This window comes from Neophocaena asiaeorientalis, unplaced genomic scaffold (genome assembly GCF_003031525.2).
Source record: "Neophocaena asiaeorientalis asiaeorientalis breed wild unplaced genomic scaffold, Neophocaena_asiaeorientalis_V1.1 scaffold129, whole genome shotgun sequence".
In the NCBI taxonomy this organism is placed as follows: domain Eukaryota; kingdom Metazoa; phylum Chordata; class Mammalia; order Artiodactyla; family Phocoenidae; genus Neophocaena; species Neophocaena asiaeorientalis.
This window is the reverse complement of record NW_020172446.1, coordinates 5841701-5865529: the sequence shown is the minus strand read 5'-3', so window position 1 is coordinate 5865529 and position 23829 is coordinate 5841701. Positions and strand designations below refer to the sequence as shown.

Below are 23829 nucleotides of genomic sequence, written 5' to 3'. Positions count from 1 at the left end.
GAAAAAAAAAAAAAAAAAAAAAAAAGAGTGCAGGCAAGAATTTTGTCCCTGCCAGGACTGGCCAGTTGAAATCGGTTCTGTGGACACCAGACACCATTTCTAAAGACATGTTATTTGGAAAGCAGCCTTTGGCAATCCTTCTAATTTGCATTCAGAGGAAATGTGCCACATTTTCCATAACAGGCAGTCCAGCCAACACCACCGGGGAGGGAGGACGCTCTTTTCTCAGTGTCTGCAGGTTTATCCCTAAATGTTACGGAAATAGCAGCTGCCGGGGCAAGGGGAACAGAGGATGGAGAGTCTTTTAAAACGCTTGAGTAAGCTGGATATCCCAGGCAGCAGACCTAAAAAGGCAAAGGCTCCATATTCCGCTGCTTGCTTCAGATGCGGCCTGCACCCAGCAGCAGGCTGTGTCATCACATGGCCATCCTGTCCAAGTGAGCCCAGGGACAGAGCAAGCGCTGTGGCCACCCACTTGGGGCTCAGGCCTGGCGAGTGGTAAGGAGCAGGTCACATTTCACACGGCCTCGTGGCTGACAGCACGTGTGCACAGCTGGCTCTTGTGTGACCTTCACCGCCCTGGTAATTATACGCAGCCCCCGCCCCCTTTCATGGATTCTGAAAACTGCTTTTGTTTCAAACGGACACATTCTTTATATCCCTCTACTTACCTGGTTATGTATGTGAGAAGGAAGAGAACCTGGTGGGTCAATCGTCTGGCAGCGTTCTTCTGGGTGGGGTGTACGGAAATGTTTCTTTTCTCATCAGATGGATTTCTGGCTACCCTACCGATGTGGTGAGCTGGTGAAAATAAAGAATGGAAACTAGGGAATGATCTTGAAGCCAACCTAATGGAAGTGCTGCCGCAGACTTTCCAGGGCTGAGGGGAACATCAGACTTCCCCAGAGGTTCGCTGCAAAATGCCCACCCAGCTATTAAGGAAACCGGATTGACTTACTGTGCACGGACAGAAGGCCTCTGGCAGTCACATGGAGAAGCAGGCTGTGATTGGAGCCGGGAGGTGGAGAAGGGAAAGTCAACGGGGTAGAAATTCGGAGCACAGGGAGGATTTCACATCAGAAGCAGAACGCTTTATACCTATTTACAGAGGGCTTCCACCACCGCTGGACATGCCGGGACCTCGCTGAGGAACATCACATTCTGGTTTCGTGCTGTCAGGGAATGGGCGCATCTTCACCAGGCAGAAGGGCAGATGCCGAGAGGGGAGCCCGGGCTTCACGGGCTCGCTAATTTTTTCCCATAGCCTGTTCTGTTTTCTGTCAACAGTGAGGAAATACATCCTAGCAAATGACATCCAGTAATGCTTTAATTAACTGTAGTATTTTATGCTGCGATACGCGCCACGAAATCACTTCCAGATGGGGGAAAAATGAATGATATTTACACAAAAAAGCAATCCCTTTATTTTCAGGAATCGATACCTTGAGGGTCCAGGGGCTTATCTATTTTGATAAATACTAGAAAGAGACTGGAAGCGTTTCTTTACTGTGTAAAACCTAACAGTACTCTTTCTGCACGCCAGCTTTTCATGTGTCCGTGTTTCCAAGGCTATTGTTTAAATGGCCCAACACAGTTCTAAGGATTTTATTTTTAGCAATCTGACTTGGAGGAGACAAGAAGTGTGAAACACTTGCTTTCACGCTCAAGCAAGTTGGTTATTTTGGAGATTTCTCTTCCTAGAGAGAGGAATTACATTTCCAGCTGTGAACTTGTGGCATTTTCCCTAGCGTTCTGTAAACGGGGGACCAGGACTCCCTGTCCAGTGGCAATTCAGGACGGGCTGGTGTCGCATCCCCTGCATCCCCGGCTCGCTCGCCCTGCCTGCCCGTCACTCTTACATTGGCCCTTGGACGTCTGCTTTCGGTCCTGTTCCACCTGCACCGAGGAGCTGCCCGAGGCATGAGAAAGTCGGTGCCCTTTCCTGGGAAAGCCCCAGGTACTGGGTCTTTGTTCTTCAAGAGAGGGAGGCGTGGCAACAGTTAGCTTCAATTCCAGAACTGAATTTGGAGGTCAAAACACCCCGTCCATGGTGGTTCCCGTTTCCCTGTTATGATCCAAACAGAACTTTCTCCAGCCTGGGCACCTCTAACGAGCAATCAGGAAGTCTGTCCAGAGTAAAAACAGCAGTGAACTCTTTATCAATTATAAATTACGAATATTTATTTTAACCACATAAGGTGACTTTAAGTTTTTTTTTTTTTTAAGGGGCTAGAGAAAGCGGAGGGAAGGAACCGGTACAGTATCTATATAATTTAGCTGAATAACAGAGTTGTTAGCTACTGTTTTTATCAATGAGTGCTCCTTTATATATATTATTTCAAAGTGACAGTAATAAATAAACCTTCTGTTTGGGGCTTGATCATCAAAACAAGAAGAATCCTAGTCAGTATGGGGACAGCATGATTTCTGCCACGGTCCCTACCACCAACACGAATTCAAAACTCAAGCTGCTGGCTATCAGCAAAAAGAAAAACCTTTACCATTTGGGTACCAGCTCAGTTATACAGTAATTACACTTGCTTAGAGTCAGAAAGAATATACAGTTATGAAAATGTGCAATAGGAACCCTTCAATAAAGCAAATATCTGTTACAGTGGTTCTTCACAAGAAGTAAGCGTTATAATCACCTATGGAACTTTTAAACCTAGATGCTGGGCCCCACTCCAGATTCACAATCTCCATACATCTGTACTTGTAAAAAAAAAAAAAAAAAAAGAGCCCCAGGTGATTCTGATGCAGACCCCCCCAGATGAGAAACATGCTCTGTCTGTACAGGACGCACACAGGGCATGCAGCGCCCATCAACGAGACACTTAACGTAACTCCTACTGACTTCTGCTGGCTCCTGGGAGCTTACTGACTGTGTAATAAATCAAGAAAGCAACTTCCCTGGCTGTGACCACCACCCGGGGTGCAGAACAGCAGCTTGACATCTCAACGCCATTATGGAGACTTCCAGAAAATGACTCCTTATGATGAAACACACAGAGAAGTGTGGATCTGTAAACACTGAGAGTGACAAGAACCAGGTGTGGGAGTCCACTGGGTTTCCAGCTCCCAGGCCGAGGACAGATGGCTGAAGTGGCTGTTTGGAGATGGGCCCATCATCCCTTCTTTCAAGAGTGGGAAGAGAATGTTAACCTCAATTAGCTCGGGCTGGATATCCTTACCAGAGCCACACCATGGCTATCTGGGCAGTGTGAAATATATCGACTGAGCTGCCCACGTGCCCCCCCAGCCCCTTCCCTGCCCTTCCAGCGCTTTTCTTATTTAGCCAGCTTTCCCTACTAGGGCTTAGCTAAAGGCCACAGCTCTTTCTTCCGTCGCACCTGTAATCTTCCACTTCATAACTTGGGCCCTAGAGCCAAGCCCAGACGACATCTCTTAACGGTCCGGCCGCAGAGGGAATCTCACACAGCTGCATGCGGAGGAAGGGGTGAGTTCCAGGTTTTCTCACCCACGGTGCTGGGATAGAAGCATGGAAAGGAACAGGACCACATGCCAGAGGATGTGTCTGCGGGGGTGAGGCTACAGAGTCAGCGACAACTGGACCAGTCGGGGGCAGCCCGGGACCAGCAAGTGAAGCACACGGAACCTTCACCCCCAGCTACCTCTGCTCCAAGAATCAGGGACCATCTCGACTGCCTTTTTATAATCTGGCTGTTACCCGTCTTCTCCGATTAGGACAGGAATTAAGACAGGACATGGGAGAAACATGAATGACCCAAATGCCCCAGCAAGTTTCAAGACTGATGATCTGAGAGTCGGGGAAGCACAGGAGAGGTGGGGGGCTTCCGGAGATCTGGGTGCTGGTGGGGGGGGGGTGTCACTGGCTGGGGGAAAAGTGCCCCTTGGACGCTCCTACAGTCTCTTTTTAATTAGTTTCTCCAGTTTGCGGATGCGAGATGACTCCTGTTCTGGAGTTGGAGCCAGGAGGGACAGAGAGCTGGAGCCTTCGGGCCCTGAGGGCGGCGCGGGGAGCCTCTGGCGGAAGAGATCCAGCATGCTGCTCTGCTCGCTCCTTTTCAGCCCCTGAGGTGGAGAGAGAAAGGAGGGTGACGTCAGCTCTGGCCCGAAGGGCCCGAGGGCAAGTGCAATAGCTGGTATTCACCGGGCTGAGGATTAAGGCTTTCTTCAGGGAGATACCAGCCCCGGGTAGCAGCCTGGGAGAGAATCAGAGGAAGAGGCAATAGGAGAGGAGGGAGAAGGAGCTGAGAGGGCGGAGAACAGGCAGCAGGATGCAGGAGGGTAGCTTCCTCTCCACTGCAATCCCGCTGAGCCTGGCTCTCTGCTGGGCGCCAGGGCACCATCAGAACGGGGACATTCACAGGCCCCGGTTCCTCCTCCTCCTTAAAAGGCTTCTGAGAGCTGGGTGTGCAGCCCGGGCCAGGCACGGGCACTTTGAGATAGCTCCCGGGGGCCCATATCCCATCCCCCAGTTAACCACCGAGCGTGAGAAGAAGGCGCCCGGGGACAAAACAAAACGCGGAGCCAACCTTCATGTCCAGGATCTTCTGGAAGGTTTCTGTGTTGCAGTCCGTCAGGAGTTTGATGTAGTTGTCCACAAACACCACCAACGGCTCGTGAGGGGCCATCACGACCTACCGAGGGAGAGAGGCGAGAGTAGGCCTGCCGGGAACACTCGTGATCGGAGGCCGGGGATTATCTTTCCTCACTTGCAGGCCGATCACAAAACGGACTCTGCACGATCTCCTTAGGTGGCAGCAGCAGCTGCAAACCCAGAAATGTCCTGACAGCCTGTTTCATCTCGACATTCAGTTAGAGCCATGCTTCCTAAACTTCCTAAATCATAAATGTAACCTGGATTGCTTCTTAAGTACACCTTCCTATGTCCCTCCTCTGAAGGTTCTAACTCAGAGGGCCTGGGGGGAGTCGCAGGACCACGGGAAACACTCTGCGGCAGGGTGCCCTGTTTGAGACATTTCGTAGGTTCGTGGTACCTGCTCCTTCTGTCCTGATGTATCACTGTTCCCGAAGGATGGCCTCAAAAGGCACTGGATTAAGTGCATTTTCTCAAAAACAAAACCCTAGAACAGCCTCAGTCTTTTCAAGACTTCAAATCTGGAACTTCATTTAACTACATCCAATTCATATACCAACAGCAGGAAAGCAATGGCATCGCAACCCTCACATTCACTGCCATTTGGTTTTCAGTGTGGCGTCTGATTTCCTTCCTCCAGCAGACTGTTTTTTTTTTCTCCAGAGGCAACCATTGCTTCAATTTTCTTTTTAATTTTTAAAAATTATTTAATTAATTTATTTGGCTGCGTCGAGTCTTAGTTGCGGCACGCAGGATCTTTCGTTGCGATGCACAGGCTTCTCTCTAGTTGTGGCGCGCGGGCTCCAGAGCAAGCAGGCTCAGTAGCTGTGGCACGCGCGGGCCAGCAGACTGGTTTTGTTTTGAATTTCTGAGAATATGACTCAGACTGGTAAGGAGTATTCACTCAGAAATTCTCTCTAAACCCTGCTCTCCACCCTGGTGAGTAAACCAGCTAGGGAAGAAATGGATTAGCCTGCTTCCAGTTTCCTCAGGCCAAAGCCTGAGGTCTGTGTGGGCCCCTCACCTGGTCCCACCCACGTCAGGGCCTGTCGCTACTTTTCACTCCTCCATCATTTGAGTCATTCTGTTTGAAGACTGACCTGAAGGGCCTGCAGGCCCTGGCCTTTTAAGAGCATCCCCTGACAGTTCCATTTTTTCTTCAGCCTTCTCTCCCCTCCCCAATAGGCCCCCTTTCCCCTTGACACATCCAGATGGAAATCATAGGCAGGAGCTCAAGGCTTCAGACGTTCTCAGCACCATCACCCCATGTATATTTTATTAAATGGGGCTTTAGAAAACCCATTTGCTGATTAGAATCAGTTATGCAACATCTGTTCAGAGTTCCTATAAAGTGGCAGAGTTCAGAGCGCCAAAGAGCCTTACGTGGACCTGAGTAACTGATAGCTGGGCCAGAAATTCCTGCTAAGAAGCAGAGAGATCCCTGACTTAGACGTTGATTCACAGTGACAACGCCACCCAACCTCCAATCTTGGTCAAATCTTATTACAAGAGAATCCCACTATGATGAAGAATTCATTTGTCAGATAGAATTACTGACCCCCCAGTAACAGTGCACTGACTTTCAACAATATCTGATGAAGCCAAAGTCTGGTTCAGCCTAAGAATGTGGACAATCTTTTAGGACTGATGGGCACAGGTCCTAACCTGTGCTTTCAAAGACTAGTACGCAGTACTCCTTGGAATAAACAATCAGATAACCAGGCCCTTTAACCGAAACCCCGAGGAAGACACAAGCCCCACCTTGAGGATCATCTCCGCTCGGGTCATGCCTTTCACCACGATCTTTGTGTAACTGGCTGGGGCTTTCCTCACCACCTGAGAGCCGATGGAAGGCAGATCGAGCAGGACCATCTTCAGGGAGTGGGTGTCCAGCAGCAGCTGAGGGAAGAGAGCAGAATAGAACCAGCCACTTCACAGGGACACGATACCTCGTGTACGCACACTGATAAATAACATTTTCCTGATTTTAAATGTAATACGTTCTCATGAACGAATGAACAAACATAAAAGGAAAAACATGAGTTATAATTACTACGACCCAGGAAAAAATAATAAGATGTCACAGTTCAGTGTGGTATCATTCCCACCAGCTTGTGTGTGTGTATAACATGCTAGAGTTATACCGTATAGACAGTTTTACAACCTGGTTTTTCCACTTAATACATGAAGTTTTTTGAATTCTATTTTCCCATCTTGGCAGTCTTTAAAAAAAATCATGATTTTTAATGGCTATACAGTACTCTATGGTGTGTGTGTGTGTGTGTAACTTTAATATTTTTAATCATTCCCCTACACTTTGTTTCTAGATTTTTATTATTATAAATAACAAATACTGTAATGAACAGCTGTGTAGATATAATTCTAGGTCTATCAGTGGCATTTCCTTAGGAGACAGTCTTTGGGACAGATCAAAGGATAAGGACATTTGGAAGGCTCCTCTTACATATCCTGAACTGCTTTCTGAATGGAATGTACCTATTTACATAGTGCAGACCGCACCCACATCAGCACTGAAAACTGCCATAAAAATTTTGCGTATTCAACAGGCAAAAAATGGTAATTCCGCACTGCTCTATTTTGGATTTCTCTGGATACTAGTGAGGATGTAGGAGATTAAATCAAATTTTAATATCAGTATCTTGGCAACAAACTGTCTTTTTCTTTCTTTCTTTTTTTTTTTTTTGGTTCTCTTGGATGCCAATTATTTGGAAGGCCATCAGCTTTCCTGATTGCCCACCAACTGCAGGCACAGAAATGGCATATATACACTGGCCTGTTCAGACAGTGTAAGAGAACGGAATCACATGCCCACCAACCAGACAAAGGTAGCAGTAGGGTGACAGTCTCACTACTGGAACTCTGATGGTCAATCTTATGTTCAGGACAGGGCTTGCTGTATCTACCACTGCCTGCTCCTCTCAGAAAACTTTTCATAATTATATCAAGCAGGGGTGGAATGGTATCCCTTCAGGCCTTAGGACACCCTGAATTCTCTCATTCTCCCTGTACTTTGCTATGGACAGGAGAATTAATGACTAAAGATAAGACAAACTCATTAATGAGAAACACTATTAACTTAATGGACATGGTGATTATAATTTTGACAATGGTACAAAAATTTGGAGAAGCCATCAATGTTTTACTTGGGATAACACAGAGGGAAATATTGCTCTCAAAAAATGGTGAGGTATTGAAACAGACTGATTCTGAAGTTTATATGGAGAGGCAAAAGACCCAGAATAGCGAACGCAATATTAAAGGAGAAGAACAAAGTTGGAGGACTGATCCTACCCAACTTCCAGACTTATAATAAAGCTACAGTAGGGACTTCCCTGGTGGTCCAGTGGTTAAGACTCCACACTCCCAATGCAGGGGGCCTGGATTCGATCCCTGGTCAGGGAACTAGATCCCGCATGCCACAGCTAAGAGCCCACATGCCACAACTAAAAGATCCCGCATGCCACAACTAAAGATCCTGCATGCTGCAATGAAGATCCCGCACATGGCAACGAAGATCCTGTGTGCCACAACTAAGACCAAGTGCAGCCAAATAAATAAATAAATATAAAATAAAATAAAGCTATACTAATCAAGACAGTTTAGTACTGGTGAAAGAATAGACAAATAGATCAACTGAGAAGAAAAAGCCCAGAAACAAATCCACACAAATATAGTCAACTGGTCATTCACAAAGGAGCAAAGGCAATTCAATGGAACAAAGACAGTCTTTCCAACAAATGGTGCTGGAACAGGCTGGACATCTATGTTCAAAAAATAAAAATAAAAGGGAATCTAGACACAGACCTTACACCCTTCACAAAAACTAAATCAAAATGGATTACAGATCTAAATGTAAAACACAAAACTATAAAACTCCTTGAAGATAACATAGGAGAAAACCTAGATGACCTTGGGTATGGTGATGACTTTTTAGATATAACACCAAAGATATGATCTGTGAAAGAAATAATTGATAAACTGGACTTCATTAAAATGAAAAACTTTTGCTATCCAAAAGACAATGTCAAGGGAATGAGAAGACAAGCCACAGACTGGGAGAAAACATTTGCAAAAGATACACCTTATAAAGGACTGTTATCTAAAATATACAAAGCTTTTTAAGAAAAACTCAACAATAAGAAAACAAACAACCCAACTAAAAAATGGGCCCAAGAGCTTAACAGGTACCTCACCAAAGAAGATATATAGATGACAAATAAGCATTTGAAAAGATGCTCCATATCATTTGTCATCAGGGAAATGCAAATTAAAACAGCAACGAGATACCACTATACATCTATTAGAATGGCTAAAATCTGGAACACTGACAACATCAAATGCTGGTGAGGATGTAGAGCAACAGAACTCTCATTAGTTGCTGGTGGAAATGCAAAATGTTACAGCCACTTTGGAAGACAGTTTGGTGGCTTCTTATATTAAAACTAAACATACTCTAACCATACAATCTAGCAATCATGCTACTCGTTATTTGTCTAGAATTGAAAACTTATGTTCACACAGAAACCTGTATATGGATGTTTTTAACAGCTTTATTCATAATTGCCAAAACTTGGAAGCAAACAAGATAACCTTCAGTAGCTGAATGGAGAAACCGTGGCACACCCAGACAATGGATTATTACTTAGTGCTAAAAAGAAATGAGCTATCAAGATATGAAGGAATCTTAGGGACAACTAAGCCCATGCGCCACAACTACTGAGCCTGTGCTCCAGAGCCCACCAGCCACAACCACTGAGCCTGCGCCACAACTACTGAGGCCCACGCACCTAAAGCCCGTGCTCCGCCACAAGAGAAGCCACCGCAATGAGAAGCCCACGCACTACAATGAAGAGTAGCCCCCACTCGCCGCAACTAGAGAAAGCCAGCACACAGCAACAAAGACCCAACGCAGCCACAAAAAAAAAAGATATGAAGGAAACTTAAATGCACATGACTAAGTGAAAAGGCCAATCTGAAAAGGCTACATATTGTGCATGACCCATAACACAGCACTCATATCCTTTAGAGAAATTCTTGCCTATGTAAAAAAACAAACAAAAAAAAAACGGTTCCCTGCATCCACTGTTTGTAAAAGCAGAAGACTGGAAACAACCTAAATGCTCATCAACGGTATTCGTGCAATGGAATATGATATTTTAGTTAAAATGAGTGAACTCAAACAACCTATAACAACATAGATAAATCTCAGAAAACATTATGTTGGGCAAAAAAAGCAAGTGGGGGGCTTCCCTGGTGGCGCAGTGGTTGAGAATCTGCCTGCCAATGCAGGGGACACGGGTTCGAGCCCTGGTCTGGGAAGATCCCACATGCCGCGGAGCAACTAGGCCTGTGAGCCACAATTACTGAGCCTGCGCATCTGGAGCTTGTGGTCCGCAACGAGAGGCCGCGATAGTGAGAGGCCCGCGCACCGCGATGAAGAGTGCCCCCGCCCCCTGCTCACTGCAACTAGAGAAAGCCCTCACACAGAAACAAAGACCCAACACAGCCAAAAATAAAGAAAGAAAGAAAGAAGCTTTCATTTAAAAAAAAAAAAAAAAGCAAGTGGGGAATGATATGTATAGTACCATTTGTATAAAGTTTAAAAATATGCAAAACAAAATTATATATCTTTTGTGAATAGATCCACATGTAACATATCAAAACATATACAGGAATGATAAAAATCAAAATCAGAATAGTGATTACCTCTAGGCATGTAGGGAGGCTAGAGGAAGGGTAGGGTCCAGGGGGGACTTCAGCCATAACTGTAATGATTTACTTTATATAAAAAAGATCTAAAGCAAATGTGGGAACATGTTAAGATCTGACTAAGCTGAGTGGGAAGTTGATATTCTTGACATTATTTTCTATACTTTTATTAACTGAAACTATGTCTTTTTCTTCTTCTTCTTTTTTTCCCACACTATGTTATTTGAGGCCTAGTGAGGATTCAACTTTATCTTCCATACAGCAAAATTTCAGAGCCTTGTCAAAATCAAAGGCATGTCTTGGCATTATTTGCTAGCAGGAAAAAAAAGATCAATGATCATTTAAAAACTTATGGGGATACTTCCTGTTTTTTCTGTACTTTCTATTTCCCAGAGATATATTATATGCATAAATAATTGTACAGTCTTAAGTGACAGGAAGAGCTTTGAATGAGCCAGACATAACTCTCTAGTGTCTCCCATATTTTGAGAGATAGGACTTTTTCAATTCCCGGCCAATCACAATAAAATTTTGTCCTCACCAGACAGCTGTACAGATGGAAATCTTCGTCTCAGGTTTTACCGGAAGTAATGCAGTCAGAAAAGGTGGGAGCTAGTCTGATAGGCTTAGCAGCTGTCTGTGGGCAATGAAGGTGAAAGGCCCCATTTATCATGAAAATCTGCTGGCTTTCATCTTTGAAAATAGCTGAAAGTTCATCCCCTTAGGCATGAGGCATTGGGCAAGAGGTGGCCATCCACCAAATTTGTTTGAGCCTCAGAGATAAATTTTGGGGTGGTATGGCTCATGTTCTTGATGGGCTACTGGGGTGCAGATCTGGCCAGCATGCAATGCCTGGGAAGCGTCATCACCCAGCAGTGGAAAGCTCTGAGGGGTTTACTTCTTAAAGAGCCCCTACAACTCTTGGGGGTCATCATGACTATCACAGTGATGGAAACCTTGAGTAGACAAGATAAAAGGCCCACTGCTAGAAGGTAAAGGACCATATATACAACGCTAAGTTTCAATGAGGTGACACAGAGGAGACAGTTCCAGATATGAAGAATGGATGGACCAAGGTGAGGACATGCCTAGTTTCTTTCCTCTTTTCTTTTTTTTAAAATTTAGGTGTAACTTTCATACAGTAAACTACACAAAGACCAAGTACATAGCTTGATAAACTATTACATATGTATACACCTATTGCCTCATTAAAGATATGGGACATTTCTCCATCGACAGAAGAATGGATAAAGAGATGTGGCATATAAGATGTTACTGAAAAACCCGAACGAACTTTTTGGCCAACACACACACACACACACACACACACACACACACACACGCAAAATGGAATACTACTCAGCCATAAAAAGAATGAAATAATGCCATTTGCAGCAACATGGATGGACCTAGAGATTATCATACTAAGTGAAGTAAGTCAGACAAAGACAAATATCATATGATGTCACTTATATTTGGAATCTAAATGAAACGATACAAATGAACTTATTTACAAAACAGAATCAGACTCACAGACACAGAAAACAAACTTATGGTTACCAAAGGGGAAAGGGCAGGGGGATAAATTAGGAGTTTGGGATTAGCAGATATACACTACTATATATAAAATAGATGAACAATAAGGTTCTACTATATAGCACAGGGAACTATATTCAATATCTTGTAATAACCTATAATGGAAAAGAGTATGAAAAAGAATATACATATATATGACTGAATCACTCTGCTGTACACCAGAAACTAATACAATATTGTAAATCAACTATACTTCAATTTTAAAAAAATTTAAAAAAAAAAAAGGATATGAGACATTTCTTGCATCCCAGAAGGCTCCCTCAGGTTCTCTTCCAGTCAACGCTCTCCCTTCCTTCCTAACAAAGATGACCACTCTTCTGCCTTCTGTCACTCAGAACTCGTCTACTGCTCATTAACGTGCTATGAACATTCCCGTATATGCCTTTGGTGGCCATACACCCTTATTTCTCTGGGGTGGCATCTACGCAGAATTGCCGGTTCAAGGAGTAAGCATATGTTTAGCTTTAGTACAGACTGCCAGATAGTTTTCCAATTTGGTTGTGCTGATTTCCATTCCTACCAGCGATGCATGAAAGTTCCAGTTGCTTCACATCCTCACCAACACTTGGTATCGTTGGCCTTTTGAATTTTAGCCATTCTAATATCATTGTGACTTTAATTTATATTTCCCTGGATGATTAATATGCTTTTTGGCTTTTTTGGTGAGCCTCCTTCTGAAGTGCCTATTCAAATCTTTTGTCATTTTTCTACTGGTTGATCGTCTTTTTCTAATTGATTTGTTGAGGGGTTTTTTAAAGTAATTTTTTCAACTTTATTGAGGAATAATTGACAAATACACTTTAACTGCATATACTTAAAGTGTACAAGGTGATTATTTGATATACATATATATTGTGCAATGATAACCAAGATCAAGATAATTAACTCTCCTTTTGTGTATGTGGTAAGAATGCTTACAATCTACTCTCAGCAAATTTCAAGTATATCATACCACATTATTAATTACAGCCACCATGCTGTACATTAGGTCCTTAGAACTTACTCATCTTAGAACTGAAATTGTGTACCCTTTGACCTACATCTCCCCGTTTCCCCCTTCCCCCAGCCCCTGGCAACTAACATTCTATTCCCTGTTTCTATGAAATTGGTTTTTTTTCTTTTTCCTTTTAAGATTCCACATATAAGTGATATGTTAATAGATTTTTAAAAGTATATACTTAGAATATGAGTACTTCGCTACATATATTGCAAATATCATCTGCTACTATGGCTTGTCTTTCGAGAAAAAGAAGTCCTTAATTTTAAGTACTCCAAATAATCTCTTCTTTTATGATTGGTACTTTTAATGTTTTGTTAAGGAATCTTTGCCTAACCCATGGTCATAAAAATATTCTCTTATTATCTTCCAGAAGTTTTGTTGTCTTATCTTTCACTTTCAGAGCTATAATCCACCTGGAATTGATTTTTTAAAAACTGAGATACAATATACCATAAAGTTCACCTTTTAAAAGTGTACCATTCAGTTCCAGACATCTCAACACACCACAAATAAATTCCATACCCATTAGCGATCACATCTCTTTTCCTCCTCTCCTCCACCCCTTGCCAACCATTAGTCTACTTTCTGTCTTGTGGATTTGCCTGTTCTGGACATTCCGTATAAATGGAATCATACGTTATGTGACCTTTTGTCTGTGGCTTCCTTCACTTAGCATAATGTTCTCAACGTTCATCTATGTTGTAGCATGTGTAAGTATTTCACTTCTATTTAGAGCTGAATAATATTCCCTTGTAAGATTAAACCATTTTCTTTATCCATTCACCAACTGATGGGCATTTGAGTTGTTTCTCCTTTCTGGCTATTATGAATAACGCTGCACAAGTGTTTGCGTGAACATACTTTTCCAGTTCTTTTGGGTTTCTATCTAGGAGTGGAATTGCTGGGTTACACAGGAACTCTACGTTTAACATTGTGAGAAACTGCCAAACTGCTTCCCAAAATGGCTGCAGCATTTTCCATTCCAGTGTACGAGGGTTCTAATTTCTCCACATCCTTGCTGGAACTGACTTTCCTATGTGGTGTGTGGTTAAGGTCAAGATTAATTTTTTTTCCACGTGGATATTCAATTACCCAGCACTGTTTACTGAGAAGACCATCCCTTCCCAACTGAATTAGTGCCGTTTTTGTCATAAATCAAGTGTCTATGTATGTGTGGGTCTATTTCTGAACTTGACTCTGTTCTGTTGGCCCATTTGTCCCTGTGTGCTTAATTACTTCAGCATTAAAATAAGTCTTGGTATCCTGAGGTTTAAATCCTCCAACTCTCTGCTCTTTCTTTAGAGTTATTTTAGCTATTCTTGGTCTCTGCACTTCCATCCAACTTTTAGAATCAACTTATCAATTCCCATTCACACCCACATCCACCCCACTCCTACTGGGATTTTACTGCAACTACAGATTAATGTTGGAAAAATTGACATTTTAAAAATAGTGAGTCCTGGGCTTCCCTGGTGGTGCAGTGGTTAAGAGTCTGCCTTCCGATGCAGGGGACACGGGTTCGTGCCCCGGTCCGGGAAGATCCCACATGCCGCAGAGCGGCTGGGCCCGTGAGCCATGGCCGCTGAGCCTGCGCGTCCGGAGCCTGTTGCTCCACAATGGGAGAGGCCACAACAGTTAGAGGCCCGCGTACCGCAAAAAAATAAATAAATAAGTAAAAATACTGAGTCCTTTAATACATGAACATGAGCTTTCCTGACATTTTAAAGGTCTTCTTTAATGTCTCTTAATATTGTATCATTTTCTGTGTAAAAGACTAGCACATTTTTTAATAGACTTATTCCTAGCTATTTAATGTCTCCTAACACTACTGTATATGGTTTCATTAAAAATTTTTCATTTTAAATTGTTTGTTGCTGTTATATGCAAATATTAAAAATAATTTAAATACTGACCGTATATCTCACACCCCTACTAAATTTATATTCTAATAGTTTGTCTGTAGATTCTTTTGGATATTGTCATTCACAATCACGTTCTCTGTGAAATGTGAAAAATGACAGTTTTGTTTCTTCCATTCTAATCTGTGTACCTTTTATTTCTTTAAAACTTTCTTTTATTTTTTGTCTTATTGTTCTGGCTAGGACTTCAAGGGCAATGTGGGATAGAAATGGTGACAGCAGACATCCTTGTCTTGTTCCTAATGTCAAGAGAAAATCTTTCTATATTTGACCATTAAGTGTGATGTTTATGGCAATATTGCTTTTCATTAACTGATTCATTTCTTTCGTGAGCTGGCTCGGTCTCCCCATCTCCAGGTCCCTGGCGACCCTTGTAAACCCCTGTGGAGAATGGCTGTGCCTGTCTCTTTGTGTGGCACAAAGGGAGGACCCTTTTGACTGGGTGACAGAAGAAGCTTCAAGCTCTCAGTGGGAAGGATGGCCTCATAAAAATCAAGACGGGCCAGAGCTTAATGAAACAGAGAAAAGTGAGCAGTTGGGTAGTTAAGAGATTCAAAAAGGTCTTTAGGGACTTCCCTGGTGGCGCAGTGGTTAAGAATCCACCTGCCAACGCAGGGGGACATGCGTTCGAGCCCTGGTCCGGGAAGATCCCACCTGCCGCAGAGCAACTAAGCTCGTGCTCCACAACTACTGAGCCCGCGTGCCACAACTTGCCACAGCTACTGAAGCCCGTGCGCCTAGAGCCTGTGCTCCGCAACAAAGAGAAGCCACTGAAATGAGAAGCCCACGGACCGCAACGAAGAGTAGCCCCTGCTCGCCACAGCTAGAGAAAACCCGCGTGCAGCAACGAAGACCCAACGCAGCCAAAAATAAATAAATAAATGAATGAATGAATAGAAAGAAATGTAGATGTTAAAAAAAATCACGTTATTTAAAAACTAACTAAATAAGTAAATTTATTTTTTAAAAAGTCAATATGGTCAAAATGTGGTAACATGTGTGATGGAATACTGTTCAGCCTTAAAAAGAAGGAAATTCTGAAGCATACTAACATGAATAAACCCTGAAAGCACGCTGAGTGAAATAAGCCAGACACAAATGGACAGATACTGTATGATTCCACTTATAGGAGGTCCCTCGAGCAGTCATATTCAGAGCGCTAGAAAGGAGAAGGGTGGCTGCCAGCAGCCGGGGCAGGAGGGGTGGGGAGCTGGTGTTTAATGGGAAGGGAGTTTCAGTTTGGGATGATGAAAAAGGTCTGGAAGCAGATGGTGGACGTTTGCACAACAATGTGAATATACTTAATACTAGGAACTGTACACTTAAAATGGTTAAAATGTTAAATTTTATGTTATGTATGTTTTACCACAATAAAAAAAGTCAATATGGTATATAAAGATAATTCAAAGGAAAATATTTATGGATCTAAAATATTCTGAGCAATATAGTTCATGTCTATATTTCATAGACATGAACCATATTGCTCAAAATATTTTATTTTATTTTTATTTTTTTAAGAATTTTAAAAAAATATTTACTTATTTATTTGGTTGCGCTGGGTCTCAGTTGCAGCAGGTGGGCTCCTTAGTTGAGGCATGCAAACTCTTAGTTGTGGGCATGCATGTGGGGTCTAGTTCCCTGACCAGGGATCAAACCCGGGCCCCCTGCATCAGGAGCGCAGAGTCTTAACCACTGCGCCACCAGGGAAGTCCCCTCAAAATATTTTAGATCCACAATACAACAGATCTAGAAGGAGGCGTGTGGAGAGTCTGATTCAGGGCTCTTATTTAAACATGAAGAAACTGAGTCCAGAGCAAGGAAGCAACTGCTCATGATCACAGGGACCATTAAAAGCAGAGCAGGGACCGGACCCCAAGTTTTAGGGTCCTTTTCCCAACACTACAATGTGCTGCTTCCTCTCTGGTAAGTAGTTTGTGCAAATGGATTCCTTTTTTTTTTTTTTAAATAAATGTATTTATTTATTTTTGGCTGCATTGGGTCTTCGTTAATGCGCGCAGGCTTTCTCTAGTTGCGGTGAGTGGGGGCTACTCTTCGTTGCAGTGCGCGGGCTTCTCATTGCAGTGGCTTCTCTTGTTGCGGAGCATGGGCTCTAGGCACGTGGGCCTCAGTAGTTGTGGCATGTGGGCTCAGCAGTTGTGGTCCGTGGGCTCTAGAGCGCAGGCTCAGCAGTTGTGGCTCACGGGCTTAGCTGCTCCGCGACATATGAGATCTTCCCAGACCAGGGCCCGAACCTGTGTCCTCTGCATTGGCAGGCGGATCCTTAACCACTGCGCCACCAGGGAAGTCCCTGGATTCCTTTTCTACTGTGTGCTCGGTCATAGATACTGTGGCCAAAAGACTAATTAATGACCCTGCAAATCCCACAAGACACTCTGAAAATCACAAACTAGCAAGAAGCATTACAAATACTGGTATGGTTCAGTTCCACGTGCCCTTGCAATTGCTCAAGTGGACTCTGGGGCCCAAAGAGAAATAATTTACTTTATACAGTAATCAGGAAGAGAATCAAGAGCAGGAAAATGTCTCCTTTCCTATTTTTGGCACAAGTATTAAAATGTAGTCTAAATTTAGGATCTAGTACTTCTGTGGCAAAGCAGAGGCATCTGAGATTAGGCCTCAGTCTTTGCTTTGACTCTCACAGCTTTCGTTTAAATTTGGATTACAGCCGCTGCAAGACTTGCAGCAGAATCTGTTTTTTTTTTTTTCCGGTACGCGGACCTCTCACTGCTGTGGCCTCTCCCGTTGTGGAGCACAGGCTCCGGACGCGCAGGCTCAGCGGCCATGGCTCATGGGCCCAGCCGCTCTGCGGCATGGGGGATCTTCCTGGACTGGGGCATGAACCTGTGTCCCCTGCAGTGGCAGGCGGACTCTCAACCACTGCGCCACCAGGGAAGCCCCAGAATCTGTTTTAATCTGTGAACTTCTCTTTGTTAACTTCTTGGTTCCTATGGTTTTGCTGCCTGATTGATCACGCCTCCAGCTCCATGACTGCTTGGGTTTCTAAGGCCAGGTACTCAGGGCAAGAACGGACCCAAGCTAAACCTGAACTTCACGTGGGAATCCTCCAAGGTCCACATTGCTTTTAGTTCTCACCCACGGCCTCCCCCAGGCTGGGCCTGTTGAGATCTATGCTCTCCTGTCACCCACTCCTATTTGTCTGGGGTCTGAGAAAGTAAAACACCAGTTTCACAGATGGTTTTCTCATTCGCCTCTCAAAGCAGAAGTAAATACTGGCCAAATTGATATATTTCTGAAGGTGCGGGCTTTGAAGTCTGAGCTGATTATTTTAACATTCTTTTAAAGAAGAGAAAATCTGAGGAAAATAGATATGACATTGGGTTTATGTGACAATACGAAAATACCATGCTATTGGACACCAAGTGAGCTTGTAAGGCCTGGGCAGAGCTGCAAACTCATGGAAACATGCTCCCAATGAGTCAACTGTGTGTTCCAGTGGCTTCATCAAGTCTAGAGACAGAAACCTAGTAACTGAGAATCTAAAGCTTTTCTCAGACACACAGAGAGCAATCACTCCGCGTCCTCTCCTATCACACACAAAAGTGAACAGAGTGGATTCCCGATAAACATGAGTTAATGAAACTGGGCGTGCTGGGGCATTATTCTGCTGTTTCCCGAGGACAGAATTCGTTCTGTGCTTATGACATGCAAGAGGTAAGAATTTCCAAACACTGAAATTCTACACTCAGACACAGTCGGTCAGTGTCTGAACCCACGCAACCTCCCAGGAAGTTTGCTGAGACAGTACTTTTGACTCTGCTAAGCTGGTCAGCCAGACAGCCTGCGGCAAGCATCAACTAGATGTTTCTATGTGGGGAGATGGGCACTGACAGTGGAAACAAACTATCAGTAGTAACAGCTGGCATTTGCTGAGGGCTTCTCATATGCCTGACATCGGGTCAAGCACTTCAGTGCATTATCTTGTTTAATCTTCACAACTACCCTGAGAGGCGCTGCTGTGAGTATCCCCATTTTATAGCCGAAGAAACTAAAGCCCTGGAAGGTTAAGCAACTTGTCTAAGGACAAACACCTTAGGAGGTGCTCAATGAAAATGTTTTCAATAAATGGATGAATAATTTAAGCTGCCAGGTCGTCATTCTGTCCTCAAACAGGGAAATCAGTGATTTTACTTCTCCACAGCAGCTCTGTACTAGGAAGTTACGCAGTTTGATCTACGACAAAAGCCATAAGGAACAGTCCTATCCCAGTTCCGTCTTACCTGTTCTGCTCCCACCATGCTAATTGGCTTGCACTTGAAGAGGTGGGTGATGAACTTGGGAATGAAGGAGCTGTGGATAAAAAAAGAAGTGACAAATTGGGCTTATATTCTCTTTGGTAAAGAACTGCAGAAACATTTTTTCTTTTTTTAAGGCCCCACTTCCTTCTACAAGAAAGCTGAGAATTAAAGTAGACACTACTGTGGCCTACAAGCATCCACTCTTTTTCTTTCTAACTGTAGCCCTGGTTTTATTTAGGTAAATCTGGCCTTGGGATGCTGGGGAAAAGCTGATCCCTCCTAAACTACAGGGATGAATTCTAATCAGCCTCAGACAGGCAGAGCCTGGGGTCCCTTGGTGACTGTCGTTGGTGCTGACGTGGCTTGTGATCCAAGCCAGCTGGAGGGAAGGACTTCATTGCACGGCTGGGGCAAGTCTCTCTTCTTCTTTAGGGTATTCGTGTGTTTGGATTTAACATCTAGAGCTAACATTTTACCACTGTTCTAAGGATGAAGCCAGGCCCAAGGAGAGGAGGGTAAGTAAAGAACCTGGGTCCTTAATGACATTGCTGAACCACTGAGGCAATCATCTTTGGATATGTCCTATCTCTGGACTTTGGTTATATGAAATAAAAAAAATTCACCTCTGTTTAGGTCAGTCTGAGTCAGGGCTTCTATGACTAGTAGCTGAAAACATCCTAATAGATAAAGATAGTCGAATATACGTGAGGTAGTTATGCGATCTTAAATGCAAAAAAATAGGAAATAAATGCTCAGGGAGTAACTGTCAGATCAGGGAACAAAATACATGATCTCCAAAAAGTTTACTGGGGACTGAAGGGCAACCTGGGCCAGGTAGATTGATGATGCTGGTTTGGGGAAAGGGAGAATATGATTTTAATAGGTCAGGAGGGCTTTTTAGAAAAGAAACTGCAGAGGCCTGTGTAGGGAAGGCTGAGTTGTACTGGTGCAGAACAGAAGATGTGGGAACGAGAAATGCCTATAATCAGGCCAGATTCAGAGTGAGCTGACCGGGAGAACACAGGGCCCACGACGAAGGGAGGACCATGGCAACAAAGGACTTGGAGGTCGAGGTGAAGCCTGGCCAGCCTCTCCCTCTCCTCCCTCTTCCAATGCTCCTCTCAGGCTTGCGCTCGCCACGCCCTGCTCTCTCCACATCTTTTCCAGAATGTGTGTGCCCACTCTGCTATCCAGTGGCCTACTGGACATCCCACTGGCATGGCACCAGTACCTCGACCCCGGCATATCCAAGACTCAGCCCCACCCCAAAACCAGGCTCAGGGGACTGGATCTCCTCTGCCCAGTCATCCAAGTCAGAAACCGTACCCTTGCCCTCAACTCCACTATCCAATCAGTTCCCAGCTCTTCCCTGAATGCCCACACCCAGCCCTCCTGACCATCCCCCTGCCGCTGCCCTTCTCTTTCTCACTAGAGCTCTTTCAGTTGTTTCCTAACTGGTCTCCTAGCCTTCGGCCTTATCATTTCTAATCCATCAGCTGCCAAAGAGATTTATCGATATTTCAGATGCAAATATGATCAAGACGCTCCCCTGATTACAATTCTCGCAATGGCTGCAGACAGGCCTTCCTTCACTGTCTTGACTCTCTCTCCCCAGCCCCATCTTGCTAAGCCCTGGTGCGCTGTGCTTCAAGCGGGCTGGGCCACTTGCAGATCCCACGACTCTGCAGAGGCTGTTTGATGCCTCTGTGCACTTGCTCACGCTGCTCCCTCTGCCCGGAACGCCTTTCCCCACGGCCTTGCAGGTCAGTGCACGCACGTCTCCCGGACTCTGCTCAAGGCCAGCTTTCCTATGAAGCCTTTCCTCAGTCACCTCCACCATACTCTTCAGAGTTCACAGACCTCTAGCCTCATACGTAACCTACTCTGTTACACTTATTTGCTTACACGTCTACTTCCCTCGACTTGACCGTAAGGCAAATGCAGATAGGGACCACGTCTACTAAGCCAAAGCACTTAACTCTGCATCTGGAACACAGCAGGCGCTCAACTGACTGCACGCTGAATAAATAATAAATAAGAAATAAGAACGGTAACAGCTAACACTTTCTAAACGTCAGCATGGTACCAGCACTTTACCAGGACGTTTTTAACACTTCTGATTTTATCCCTCCAACCACTAGTAAGAGATCTATCATCTCCATGACTGAATGGAGGAGAATCAGCTGAGTGGATGAGGGAAGTCGCTTATGGTTCAAACAGTGGTTTCAATCAGCGGGGTGATCCTGATGTCTAAACAGGAGAGACTGTGGTTGCTTCAGAGACCCAGTGGAGGCAAAAGGAAACATCTAAGGCTTTGCATTAGTGAGATGAGAAGGGAAGTTAAAAGGAAAGAGATGTCAGCTCCAGATATCACATCTACGGGAATGCCTGCCGATTGATCAGGAGGGAGTGAGGACAAGGGCCTGTGTGGAAGGGACCCTTCGGGCTCTAAACCAGAGCCAAGTGGTGTGAGATTGCATTATGACTAATGGCAATGACGCACACAGTTTATAACCTAAACTACTTCACACTAGAGTAGGCTTTGATCGTGCCCTTGAACTGGCTCTGTGTGCTAGACTGTAGGGGTGGGGTGGGGAAGATACAGGGACCAGGGACATGTCTTTGTGGGAAGAGTTCCAGCGTAACTGCCAGAGGCTCCTCCAGGCCGTTGCAGGGGCGGCAGTTATCGTTCTTGGCTGGAGGAGGGTTTTCTCACAGCCCCCATCTGAGGGTTCTGGCCTTCAGCTGGGAGTTTATAATGATGAGAGGGTACCGGGGATTAAATGAGATCACAGGTTAAACTTTTCCAGATGTGAGAGGTGGGCATCCTCTTCCCAGCTCACCCAATATGGGCTTAGTAATGAAAGCAAAGGGCTGTGAGAGAATGTGAGGCGGATGCCGGGACTAGGTAAGTAAGTGGATCCCTGACTCACTTTAACATTAGCTCCGTCAGACCCCTGTGCATCGCACTGGAGGTTCTTGGCCACGGCCAATTTTTATAGAGACGCTGTTTCTACCCGGGGTTACGGGGAGCGTCACGGTGTGATTTATCAGCAATGCTTTCAACACGCGCTAAGGAGCACCCAGAGAGTGGAGGGGTGTCAGCTCCTGGCCCACCCGCCGCCCCGCACATGTCAATGCCTCCCGGGAGAGGCCACGCGAGCCTTGCCTGACAAACTGGGAACTGAAGCTTACGCCACAAGCCACTCCATAACTGTTGCTCCTTAGGGATTCGTTTGTGAGGGAAAGCCTTAATTGAATACAAATTGGGAGAGATCTGGGGAAGACAGAAACTTGGAGCCCTAAATCACCCTTTGGGACTTGGATGAGAACAACCTAAATTCAGTAGCTGGGACTGGGCCCATCTTCCTGAGGCCCTCGCCTGCGAAGTCTGCCAAAATGCTTGTTTGATACTTGGTCAGAGGAGGTACTGACCCTCCACGGTGTCCGGTCTCCAGAGAAACAGTGCTATAGCCAGATGCTGACTGTCAAGGGACCAAACCATTTCCCCTCTTTAAAACAAGGCAGAAATGGCCACACAGGAGGACGTGGCAGGAAGACACGCACGCACCTACTTGGCAATGGACTGGCTCCCTGACTTGCTCTCCCCGATTTCTAGTACCTTCCCTGGGCTCATGCATGTCCACAAGTGGATATATTCCAGCAGCCACAGTAACGAGCGCTATGAGGAAGGAGTAAGACAAGGCTCAAAAGAAACAACTCATGGTTCCTACCCTTAAAAAGCTTATCATCTAGCTGGAGACACAAAATACATACATGAAATGTTGAAAAATAATTTTCATTACCCAAACCTGGGGGGAGGCAGGGGTGTCATTATGTCCACGTAATTCAAATGACAGGAGCTCCCCACTCACTTCTGTCTGTCTTAATGAGGATGACTGTATGGCTGCTACTGTTCTTTATGACTTTAAGTAGCAAATTTAGTTTATTATGCTTCTCTGGGGTACAAAAAAATTAGTTGGACGGTGGGGACACCTGGATCGGGTGCATGCTGGTGGTCAGCATGGCATTCAGAACAACCCAGTGGTGAGGATGTTCCAGGACTTACTTTGCAAATTTAATGCAGAACTGTGTGAAGTATTTCCGCGTGGAAGCCAGGTTGTCACGGATGATGGGGACGTTCTGTTTAATGTGAAGAATGACAGAGGTGACGTAGGGGCTCTGGTCTCCAACATGCTCCACATTCTGCCACTGCATCTGAAAATGGAGACAGGGCGGGACAAGCCTTTAGATCCTCTGCTGGAGGATAGCCTTGCCTCTTAGCAAGGAAGGGGCAGGGGTGGTGGAAATGAGCCCGTGACTTGCTGTCACAGAGGCTGATTTGTCTTGGGGGTGCTTGTCTCTCCCTGTCTATAGGAGCTAATCATGAATAGAAACAAGTAAGCCCACCTTTTCCCTGACAGTGAAGTGTACCTTTTCCTACCCTGTCCCTCTCAGGCTTGAAACAGCCTTCCCTCCTCATCTAAGTGCCATCTTCTTTCTAAACGAACCCTCACCAGGCAGATGAACTGGATCGTATTCTTCTACGAGCTGCTCCACCTGAAAGGGGCTGTGGCTGGACAGGGGAGGGACGTCTACTTCTGACCAGGCTGGCAGCTTGGGAAACCCGAGAGGTGGCTGGGCCACACGAAAGGAAACCTGGAATGCCCTTCTCTCAGGTACACGGGGAGGAGTTGGGGATTTTTTTTTTTTTTTTTTTTGCCG

The 23829-nt window shown here is 44.9% G+C and overlaps 1 protein-coding gene across 1 annotated transcript in view; it reads right to left on the bottom strand.

Annotated features, from left to right (window-relative positions):
* VPS53 (VPS53 subunit of GARP complex) overlaps positions 1–23829 on the bottom strand; it is a 132718-nt gene that overhangs the window by 7049 nt on the left and 101840 nt on the right. The window contains exons 18-25 of the mRNA XM_024736014.1: positions 23174–23322; positions 19087–19156; positions 6344–6481; positions 4518–4622; positions 1860–4053; positions 1099–1277; positions 959–1002; positions 672–801 (exon numbers count right to left, since the gene is read on the bottom strand). Coding sequence (XP_024591782.1) covers positions 3883–4053; positions 4518–4622; positions 6344–6481; positions 19087–19156; positions 23174–23322 — 633 coding nt within the window. The 3' untranslated portion in view covers positions 672–801; positions 959–1002; positions 1099–1277; positions 1860–3882. The remainder of the gene's footprint in view (positions 1–671; positions 802–958; positions 1003–1098; positions 1278–1859; positions 4054–4517; positions 4623–6343; positions 6482–19086; positions 19157–23173; positions 23323–23829) is intronic.